Below are 11,236 nucleotides of genomic sequence, written 5' to 3' on the forward strand. Positions count from 1 at the left end.
TAACAGGAATTCTCTTGCATGGTTGTTAGAATTCTGAATTGAATCAACCCTGTGAAATATAACAGTATCTAGTACAGTGGACTCATCATATATGGAAATCTGAGTGTTACTTAAAGTCTTACAAACATAGACCAGAAAGTATGTGGATACTATATGGTTTTATATTGTTGTATTGTATGTCATAGCAAAAAATTAGCAACAGGTTAAATATCCAGAAAAGGAAAATCTATTTAAAATGCTGGTAAAATATTTCTACTTCTCTCTACCTGACAGACAAAATAATCTAAACCTCTCTCAAATTTGAAACATCCAAGATGCTGAATGAAAACATTGAAATCTTTAAAATATTCGTGATGGCACCTGGTTGTCCCACAAGACCAGTGGCCATCTAAATGCAAATCTCTCTGCTGGAGGCTAAGACCAACAGTAGTTAGCATAATTATGGGAGAAGTCTGCTGGAAGGCTAAAGGACTTTGATATTCAGCAGGGCTGAAAATCAGCATAATATTGCCCTGCTGTAGTCTGAATAGCAGAAGGCAATACCCTAACCCAGTAGTCAGCAAACTCATTAGTGAACAGAATCAAGTATCCACAGTACAAGGATTGAAATTTCTTTTGAGAGCCAAATTTTTTAAACTTAAACTATACAGGTAGGTACATTGTTGTTAACTTAATTAGGGTACTCCTAACCTGGCCTTTGCTAAAAACGTCCTCAATCTGAGGGGTCGACCTCAGCAAACGTACCCCCACTTCTTCTAACACCACTTCTTCAAAATAAACTCGTCTAGGCGGAAAACCGACTTCTGCCCATGGGCCACGAAGTTTCAGTCGCAGTGTACTTGATTGCCAGCAGGTGGTATTTTGTGGAAGAGCCACACTCAAGGGGACAAAGAGCCACATGTGGCTTACAAGCCGCGGTTTGCAGACCACCGCCCTAACCTGATAATCCTTTTATTGTTTACCAATTTTACCATTGATATGCCTGTTTGCATTCCTAAAGGGCAAATGTGCATTCAAGTAAATAAAAGCTGATGGGACCAAGGTTTCAGGGAGCCTCCCTCTTAGAGGGAAAGGGCTCCTCCTAGCTCGCAGGCAAGGGCAGGTCCCAGGCGGGCGTGGGTTCCACAGCAGGAGAGCGGAAGTGGTGCTGTGTCAGGGGTTCATTTCTAACCCTGCCTCCTAGACTAGGTCTAGAGAAGGTGGGTTGGGAGCTGATGCGGGAGATGGGCTGGTGTTGTGGCTTTTCAGCCCAGCGAGGCCGGAAGTGGGGGAGGGCACCCTTTGGGCAGAGCTCCTGGCTGCATAGTAGGGCTCATCAGCAATCACAACCTTCAGGAAAGGGGTCTCCTGTAAGGGCGGTACCAACTCTCAGAGCAGAGATGATTCAGGTGCAGTGAGCTGTGGCCAGCCTTCCAAGCTCAGAACTCCTTCCGCCCCCAGAGAAAGGCAAGGTCCCAGGCGGGCGTGGGTTCCCCAGCAGGAGAGTGGAAGTGGTGCGGAGTCAGGAGTTCATTTCTAACCCTGCCTTCTAGACTCGGTGGAGAGAAGGTGGGATGGGAGTTGGTGGGGGTGAGGGGCTGCTGTTCTTGGTTTTCAGAGCAGCGGGAGTCGGGAAGGGGGGAGGGGGAAGGGCACCCTTTGGGCAGAGTTCCTGGCCTGCATAGTAGCGCTGATCAGCAATCACAACCTTCAGGGAAGCGGTTGCTTTCAGGGGCGGTAGTTTGGTCCCAGATTCGAACAGATTTAGGCGAAGTTTTCTGTGGCTCCGCTCTCCCTGAGCAGGAGGCCGGCGGGGCGGGGCAGCACGCAAGGAAGGGAAGGGCCCTCCGGGGCCTGGGTTCCCCAGCAGGAGAGTGGAAGTGGTGCGGAGTCAGGAGTTCATTTCTAACCCTGCCTTCTAGACTCGGTGGAGAGAAGGTGGGATGGGAGTTGGTGGGGGTGAGGGGCTGCTGTTCTTGGTTTTCAGAGCAGCGGGAGTCGGGAAGGGGGGAGGGGGAAGGGCACCCTTTGGGCAGAGTTCCTGGCCTGCATAGTAGCGCTGATCAGCAATCACAACCTTCAGGGAAGCGGTTGCTTTCAGGGGCGGTAGTTTGGTCCCAGATTCGAACAGATTTAGGCGAAGTTTTCTGTGGCTCCGCTCTCCCTGAGCAGGAGGCCGGCGGGGCGGGGCAGCACGCAAGGAAGGGAAGGGCCCTCCGGGGCCTGGGTTCCCCAGCAGGAGAGTGGAAGTGGTGCGGAGTCAGGAGTTCATTTCTAACCCTGCCTTCTAGACTCGGTGGAGAGAAGGTGGGATGGGAGTTGGTGGGGGTGAGGGGCTGCTGTTCTTGGTTTTCAGAGCAGCGGGAGTCGGGAAGGGGGGAGGGGGAAGGGCACCCTTTGGGCAGAGTTCCTGGCCTGCATAGTAGCGCTGATCAGCAATCACAACCTTCAGGGAAGCGGTTGCTTTCAGGGGCGGTAGTTTGGTCCCAGATTCGAACAGATTTAGGCGAAGTTTTCTGTGGCTCCGCTCTCCCTGAGCAGGAGGCCGGCGGGGCGGGGCAGCACGCAAGGAAGGGAAGGGCCCTCCGGGGCCTGGGTTCCCCAGCAGGAGAGTGGAAGTGGTGCGGAGTCAGGAGTTAATTTTTAACCCTGCCTTCTAGACTCGGTGGAGAGAAGGTGGGTATGGAGCTGATGGGGGTGAGGGGCTGGTGTTGTGGGTTTTCAGCGCAGCGGGAGTCGGGGTGGGGAGGGGGCGGGGGAGAAGGACACCCTGCGGGCAGAGCTCCTGGCCTGCATAGTAGGGCTCATCAGCGATCGCAACCTTCAGGAAAGGGGTTGCCTGCAGGGGTGGTCCTGGTGTGTAGCTATTTCAGGAGCTGTGTGCGGTGGCCACGCCTTTGGAAAGCAGGAGGCCCGCAGGGCTGGGTCAGCCCAGGTGCAAGGGAAGGTCCCTGGCGGGCCTGGGTTCCTCAGCCAGGAAGCAGGAAGGGCCTGGCTGGCACAGCTGCCTTCCTGGAGCATTGGGGCTCATTGGGGATCAGGGCAAGGTGTGGAAGTGCTAGCTGGCCTGAGACACTGTGGCTCACAATTGCTCTAGGAAACTTAACTTTGCTGGCTGCTGGGGCGAGGAAGGCAGGGCAGGGTTGGGGGATGTGGAGGTTTGGGGGTGGGGCCCTTTTGAGTGGGGTTGTGTGCTGCCCTCATTTGGCTGCAGTGGGACTGGAGTGGCCTGTCTAGGGGACATCTCTCCTTTCTCCTGGTCTGGTGGGTGCAAAAAGATGGGTTGAGAGTATTTGGGGGTAGATTCCCTGTGTTGTGGGGTGACAGCAGGGCCAGAGGCTCAGCTTGGCTGGCAGATGCTGTGGCTTGTGGCTTAGGTGTTTGTGCCAGAGTTGCTGGTTGATGAGCACTCAAGGGTTGGGGCTCAAGGTGTAAACAAACAAACAAACAAACAAACAAACAAACAAAAAACCACAAACAAACAACCAAGTGGCTAGGGAGAAAAAGTGATGTGGAATAAGTGCGCCAGGGGAGAAGAGAGAAGGGAGAGTGTGTGCAGCAAGAAATTCCGCTGAAACACACACATTACTTGTCATACGCAGGCAATTCTCCTGCCCCTGGTTCATGTCCTGCTTCTGGGAAACTGGGATCCCCTATCCCATAACCCCAGGCATCAGGACAGGAGCGTTTCCTCAGGATTAGACCCACAGATGACCTTATGCCCCTACTCTACTCACACTACTTTCCCACGCACACGGTCCACTACCTCTACTGCTCTCCTCCTTAGAACTGCCCAGTGCACTCAGCTAGCAGATCATGGAACCTGCAGCCCCAGGGAAGCTCACTTCACCAGCCACTTGTCATCACTAATGCTGCTCCCTCCCCAGATCACCCATTTTTTTTGGGTCCCAAGAACACCAATGCCTCTAATACTTTCTCATCTGTGAAGTGACCCTGATCACTTGCTCCACCAAAGGGCCTCTAATCCACTTGCCTCAGGACAGACAGCAAAATCCTCTGCACCTGGCCCACAGAACCTAGAGTAGGAGGGACAGGAAGCACATTTTTCCAAAGGTATGACCCTGGGAATGATAGTGAAGAAGGGCAATCTCTCTGTATCCTTTGATCCCAAACCCACATTTTCTACCTACTTCAGAGGCAGCAGCATATAAAGGTCATAAATTAACCAGGAGTCTGCAAACTTCTTCTATAAAGGGCAAACTGAATATTTTTTTCTTCACAGACCTCTTATAATCTGAAAGCACTTGGCACCTCCATGTTTGTGGTACAAAAGCAGCCAAAGGCCACATTCAAACAAATGAGGGACCAGATGTGTTCGCTCTCCTAGTTTGCTGTCCCCAGACTTAGGGCATATAGGTTGTCCCACATATGGGTGTCCCTCCCCTAGGGAATCATCTCCCAGGTGCCTCTACCGTTTGCTGAAGAGCCAGAACCAGGCCCTGTCCTGCCTGTGGCTTCTGGACTGGGCACCAGGAGTGAATGTGAAAGGCGGGGCAGCCAGTGCTCCCCACTTTCTGTAGATGGGATTCCTTGGTGAAAGGGGAACATGAGAGGCACTGCATGAAACCATAGGTATGAGCTGAGGTCCTGCTGTTGCAACATTTCTAGTGTCAGGATGAATGTATCTGCTACTGCATCTCATTTGTTCCCTGTGACCCTGCTCACTTAAGTGCCAGAAAAGTCACTTTTACCTTATAAGCACTCAGCCTACCTAACCTAATGACCCTCATGCTGGGCAATGCTGATACCCCTTAGCCAGAGGCCTCATCTCCATCAGGTGCGGATTTCCCTGCTGCAAGTGGCATGGCCTGTCTTCTGACCCTGTGCGTCTGTGATATGACTTCTCCAATTAGGATGCCTTGAAGTACAGACCAACTTTTCCCAGCACTGACACCTCTAGTGTCCAAGATGCTGTGGTTCACGGGGCCCTAGTGGCAGGTCCAGCTACTCTCATTCATTCATTCATTCATTCATTCATATTGTCTGGCTTCTTTCATGCTACAACAGAGAGTTGAGTAGTTGCAAAGAGACCTATGGTCTGCACAGTCTAAACTACTTAGTAGCTAGCCATTTACAGAAAGTCTCCAGGCAGACTGTTACTACATGGCTATAGAATATGATTCATATCCTTCACCCTTTAGATTTTAAAGTTGGTATTCATCTCTGTCGTTTTATCCAGGATAAATACTTTTTTGTTTGCTTGTTTTTAAATATATTTTTATTGATTTCAGAGAGGAAGGGAGAGGGAGAGAGAGATAGAAGCATCAATGATAGAGAATCATTGATCAGCTGCCTCCTGCATGCCCACTCCCTCCCTGCAATGGGGATCGAACCAGCACCTGGGCATGTGCCCTGACCAGGAATCAAGCTGTGACCTCCTGGTTCATAGGTGCACACTCAACCCCTGAGCAACACCAGCTGGCATAAAATACTGTTTTAACTTTCTATTTAGAGAAAAAGGGAAGACAGTTTGAGAATATTATACTTAAATATCCATACTATGTGTTTTGTCTTTGTTTGTTTTAATTATTTAAATCCAGAGGTAAGGATCCAGCTGGGCTTTTGATCCTTTGCCTCTAGGACAGTGATGGTGAACCTAGGACACGCGAACTTATTTTCCTGGTTGATTTTTCTTTGTTAAATGGCATTTAAATATATAAAATAAATATCAAAAATATAAGTCTTTGTTTTACTATGGTTGCAAATATAAAAAAATTTCTATATGTGACACAGCACCAGAGTTAAGTTAGGGTTTTTCAAAATGCTGACACGCCGAGCTCAAAAGGTTCACCATCTCTGCTCCAGGATCACCCTTTTCTATGAGCCATAGTCATAGGTCTCTGTGGTTGAGGCTCTGGCTGATTTCTGAGCTTCCTAATCATTTTGATGATCATATCTCCTTTGTCTTTACATCGCGCACCTGTACCTATAAGTTATTAGGTTGACATTGTCTGTCCCTGTTACTACTGGAAGCCATTTTGGGGAACACAGACCCTATCAGATTCCTGACCTTCAGCTAAAGTCATCAGTGAGCTTTTGGAGAATTCTGGTGTTCTTCTTATCCATGCTTTCCTCATCAGCTTCATAAACCAGAATTTAGCTTTAGACTTTCCCAGGGAGCAGGTTGATTGGACACTCTCATGCCTTTTCATATCGTCTCCCCCTGGCATAGTCACTTCTCTGAGCCATCTGGTCCCTTCCTCTCCTATGTGCCTCAGAAGTTCTGGCTTTTCTGTCCCACGCATTGTAGCCATGCCTTCTCCCAAGCTTGCAAGATCTATCCTAGCAGCAAGTTAGTACTACCTCCCTGGGCCATGCAAAATCCCATGACCCATAATTGTAAACTTCCCCTTCTCCAACCTTAGAATGAATCCAAATTCCTCCACCTGCCACCCAGCTTTCCCAACAGCAGCCCCTACATGCTGGGTACTGGGCCAGTTTCTGACAATCCTCGGGCATCTAGACCTATCCTCCTAGCCACCTGGCATGTTCCTGCATTGGTTATGGGCTGATGATGAGTATAGGCCTGGTGGACTCAGGGAGGACATATCTGGAGATGTGTGGTTTCCTGGCAGACAGACGCCTCCTGGTCCTCCTCAAGTAAGGAAGGCGCACCAACCTTCCCCTGGTGAAGGGAGGCACTGGGCAGGGTCAGGCCTGCTCTGCCAGCCCAGTTGTCCTGTGGATGGTCTTGCTGTCACAGAGATGGGGGAGTGGTGTTTTGGGTCTTTTTCTTCCAACCCCAATCCTGAGCAGCATTTTTCCTTCACAGATTCTTACTCTCTTCACTATGATTTCAACATTTCTTTTAATGAACAACCATGGTGCATGGTCCAAGGACAGATGGATGGAGAGGTGTTTCTTTCAAGTGAATGTGGCAATAATAAGGACATACCTATAAATTTCCTGAGAGATGAGGGAAAGGCCACGAATTCCTGTAAAGTAATGCCCACTATCCTGAACGATGTGCCTGAGGATATCAAAGAATTACTGCCTGTCATTAAACAGGAGGAATACCCAGATGGAGGTAAGTTTAAAAAATCCAAGGGCATTAGTGAGCAGATTGTGGGGCCAGCAGAAAGGGCAGGGAGAGCAGGGCAGGGTTAGAAGTGTTCAGAAGAGGTGGACGCCAGGTGGGTGAAGCATTTGTCAAGACCAGAGGCTGATGTCTTTCCCATGGGGACTGTGGGGCAGCTCCTCTCCCCCTGCAGGTCAGGATGACGTGCATGTGCAAAGCCGATGGAAGAACCAGTGGATCCTTGGAGTTTTCCTTGGGTGGAGAGAGGCTCCTTACCTTTGACTCCTCTGAGACAGAAGAGTTTAGAGCGGATAATAATTCTCTAGGTGAATGGCTGATAAATGAGTGGAAGAATGATGAGGATTTTGAGTATTTGAAGGAATTCTTCTAAAGGACCTTCAAGGGAGACTGCAAGAAATTGCATCAATGCTCGGTGCACTGGAAGAAAGAGCTGGAGACAACAGGTAACAGGGGAGACAGGGATGGTGTTGTTCTCTTGAGATAAGCTAGACCTACCCTTGTGTGAATGTGTGTGTGTAAGTGTGTGTGTGTGTGTGTGTGTGTGTGTCTCAGCGTGTAAGCGTGTGTGTGAATGGGTGTGAGTGTGTTTGAAAAGTGATTAATGTGCGGCGAGTTCTTGGGAGAGTAATGGCCATGGGTGTGTTCTACCATCTTTCCTTTCCCTTCTCATCTCCTCAGGAATCTGTTTTCAGACTTGTTCTTTACTGTTCCCTCTTCTTGGCATCACTTTTCTTCATCATTTCTCCCCTATTTCTGGAAATCCTTCAATATCACCTCAATGCAGCTCCTGGGGAGACTTCTCTACCACCTTCCTCATGAGTGTCCTCCTCTTCTGTCACAGCAGGAGTGACTGGGTATATTATAACCCTTGCTTCCCTCATGAGCTTTATGGAACCAAGGGGGCAGTGCCCATCTTCTATCATTGATTTGTCACCCCAGGATATGTCACTTTGGCTGTCACACCTAGAGGGTAGATACCATCTGCATAACAAGATTGCCTGGGACTGAAGGGGCTGAGGAGCCATCTTCTTAGAATTGAGCTCTGCACAGATGTCACTCTTGTGTTCCATTGCAGCTGCATCAACCACTGCCATAGCCACAGTCCCATCCAAGGCCGCAATGAACATGCCCATCGCCTGGTGGATCTGCCCTGTGATCCTCACCTGGATAACCATAGTTGGCTTCCTAGGTGGGTCCTTGCAATTACAGTTACTGAGGGCAGGATTGAGTGGGAAGTGAGGGGCAGATGGCCTGCAGTGAAGATATGGAGAGGTGAATTCCCAGCCCAACCACTACAACCTCAATGACACTTCTCCTCCTGGAAATTAGCCCAAGAGACCTACACATATTATCACTTTATTGCCATAACTTGGACAAGCTCAGCCCTGAGTTGGGCATCTCCTCACTGTTAATGCCAGCGGGAAAGGGAAGGGCCCAGACCAAGCTTAAGGCCTGTAGATGCTGAAGGGGTTTAGAGAATTCAGTTCTGAATCAGATTCTCTGTTTGGAAAGGGTGTTTGGGCCCAGTGTGGGTGGTGTGGGGACAGCAGGCACACAGGGCATGGGCAGTGCTCACATTCATGTGAGAGCCGCATGCTGGCTGCATGTGATGTGTCCAGGGGGAGAGGATTATCCAGCGGACTGAGAGGAGAGGGGCCTGGGTCTAATGCCAGGAAAAGGGCGGAATGCCTGGCAGACCCAACTCAAAATGCTGGAGTTCACATCCGCCTTCCCAGAAAGTGGCTTCAAAAGAGCCAGAAAGGAGGGAGGCAAACAGTAAGGACAGTGTAGGGAGGCAAGAGTAAGGTTAGAAGGGGGCTAGTTCTCAGTGAACCCCTGGGATTTCTGGCTGAGCCCTGGTGCAGTCACCTGGCAGCCAGCCTCCTCCACACTCCAGATCCTGAGCCTCTGAATGGCTCCTGCCTTTAACTGGGGCTGACCATGAATGGATGGGAAGGGCGGGGACTTTCATACTGAGAGTTCCCTGTGCTGCTAGGTAAGAGGCTGGGAGAGAAAGGAAAAGAAGGGTGTTTGACTGCAACCCTCCCCAAGCTGTCAGATGTTAGGATGCTCCTTCCTGTCCCTCAGAGCTCCCACCAGGTCCTTAGACCCTCCCACCCCCCAGAAGGTCTGACGTGAGTGAAAGAAGGCTATTGAGTCATTACTCACTTAAGCCATAAGCCCAGAACATCTGTAGCAGGGCTGGGGTGACGCTGTGATGTGCAAAGGGTGGGCAGAGCTTGGTACAGGCTACTGGTCCTAGGGCAGGGGTAGCAGGTTCAGGGAAGACGTGACTCTAGTGGGTGCAGGGCTGGAGATGGAGAGTGACTGGGGTGCTGGAGCCCCAGGAGACCTGACCCAGGATTTCCTCAGAAATGGGACCAACACTCGCCCTTTTTTGCAGGCTGCTGTTGCGACCAAGGTGGTCCTGGTGGTGTGGACTAGCTTAGCGCCTCTGCCTTTCGCTTGGCTTCCTCTGGATGACCTGCTGTACTTTAAAAAAAAAATCATTTATCTTTTTTAATCTTTATGATTGCAAGTATTGCATATGCTATTCATTTTATTTTAGTTTTTAGCTTATTTGCGTGGCAGGTTAATAAATTTATATAGGTTTCAATTCTATAATATATCATCCGTGTACTGTATTTTATGTTCACCACCCCAAGTCAAGTCTCCTTCCAACACCATTTATCTCTCCTTCACCCTCGTCTACTTCCTCCAACCCCCTTAACCTCTGTTAATTATTGTTGTCTGTCTATGAGTTTGTAGGGTTTGCTTAATCCTTGACCATTTTCACCCAGCTCCCCTCCCCTCTAACAGTTGTCAGTCTGTTCTCTGTATTTATGAGTCTGTTTCTATTTTTTTTGTTAGCTCATTATATTCTTTCAATTCCACATATAAGTGAGATCATGTAGTATTTGTCTTTCTCTGACTGGCTTATTTCATTTAGCGTAATATTATCCAGGTCCATCCATGCCGTCACAAAAGGTAAGATCTTTTTTACAGCCAAGTAGTATTCCATTGTTTAAATGTACCAGAGCTGTTTTATCTACTCATCTATTGTTGGGTCTCTTTCCAATCTTGGCTGTTGTAAATAATGCTGCAATGAACATAGGGGTGCATATATTCTTTCCAATCAGTGTTTCGGGTTTCTTTGGATATATTCCCAGAAGTGGAATCGCTGGGTCATATGGCAGTTCCATTTTTAATTGTTTGAGACATGGAGATTTGTTTTACAACCCAGCAGAGAATTCAGAGCATCTCACTGTTCCTCCATGTTATGAGGTAAATATTCCCAGTGATTCTGCTAGAACGTCTTGTGGAAACAGAGAATGTGAGGGTCACTCTTCAGTTAGCAGGCATCTTGTATTGGTCTCAGACATTATCCTGATGCTCTGGATGCACACAAATGTTCTAGGACTTAACCAATGAGAACCTTATGATTTCTCCAAATCCCCCACCCAACACAGCGACTTTCCTGTGATCCCTCCCCCTGGCTCACCTCCTCCAGTGAGAAGTATGCCTTCATGGCAGAAACATCTGTACTTCTCAGAGTTGTTCAATCCCCTTATAACAAAGTATCAGTATCCAGAATATATAAAGAGCTCTTCCAAATAAGTTACAACCTGTCAGATTCCTCCAAGTGCAGGATAAGGGATGTGAGGAGTTTATAGATGGATAATACACTTTGAAATGATTGAAAATCTCACAAATAATATAATACAAATGAAAAGTATAAGAGATACCCTTACACACCAATGAAATTGTCAGATATTTTAAACTATATTAACCCTAATCACTGGGCAGGAAAGAAAACAATAGGAATTCTGTGCATGATTGTTATGTCTATGAATTGAATCAATCCTGTGAAATATAATGTAATAATATCTAGTATAGTGCACTATGTACTCTTTCTACAACATCTAGTATAGACTATGTACTCTTTCTACAACATGGCAATCTGAGTGTTGGTTCCAGTCATACAAACTTGGACCAGAAAGTATGTGCATACTACTTGGTTTTTTATTGTAGCACTAGAGGCCTGGTGCACGAAATTAGTGCACTGGGGTGGTGGCGGGGAGGGAATGATGTCCCTCAGCCTGACCTGCACCCTCTCCAATCTGGGACCCCTAGGGGATGTCCAACTGTCAGGCCTAAACTGGCAGTTGGACATCCCTCTCACAATCCGGGCCTGCT

General features: G+C 48.6%; 1 protein-coding gene across 1 annotated transcript in view; it reads left to right on the top strand.

Annotated features, from left to right (window-relative positions):
• The window catches only part of LOC106724494 (NKG2D ligand 3-like), a 16,671-nt gene extending 7,026 nt beyond the window's left edge, over positions 1-9,645 (top strand). The window contains exons 4-5 of the mRNA XM_014532134.1: positions 8,115-8,228; positions 9,444-9,645. Of these exons, the coding sequence (XP_014387620.1) occupies positions 8,115-8,228; positions 9,444-9,484 (155 nt within the window). The 3' untranslated portion in view covers positions 9,485-9,645. The remainder of the gene's footprint in view (positions 1-8,114; positions 8,229-9,443) is intronic.
• The last annotated feature ends 1,591 nt before the right edge of the window (positions 9,646-11,236 follow it).

Source organism: Myotis brandtii, unplaced genomic scaffold, assembly GCF_000412655.1.
Source record: "Myotis brandtii unplaced genomic scaffold, ASM41265v1 scaffold847, whole genome shotgun sequence".
Classification (NCBI taxonomy): Eukaryota; Metazoa; Chordata; class Mammalia; order Chiroptera; family Vespertilionidae; genus Myotis; species Myotis brandtii.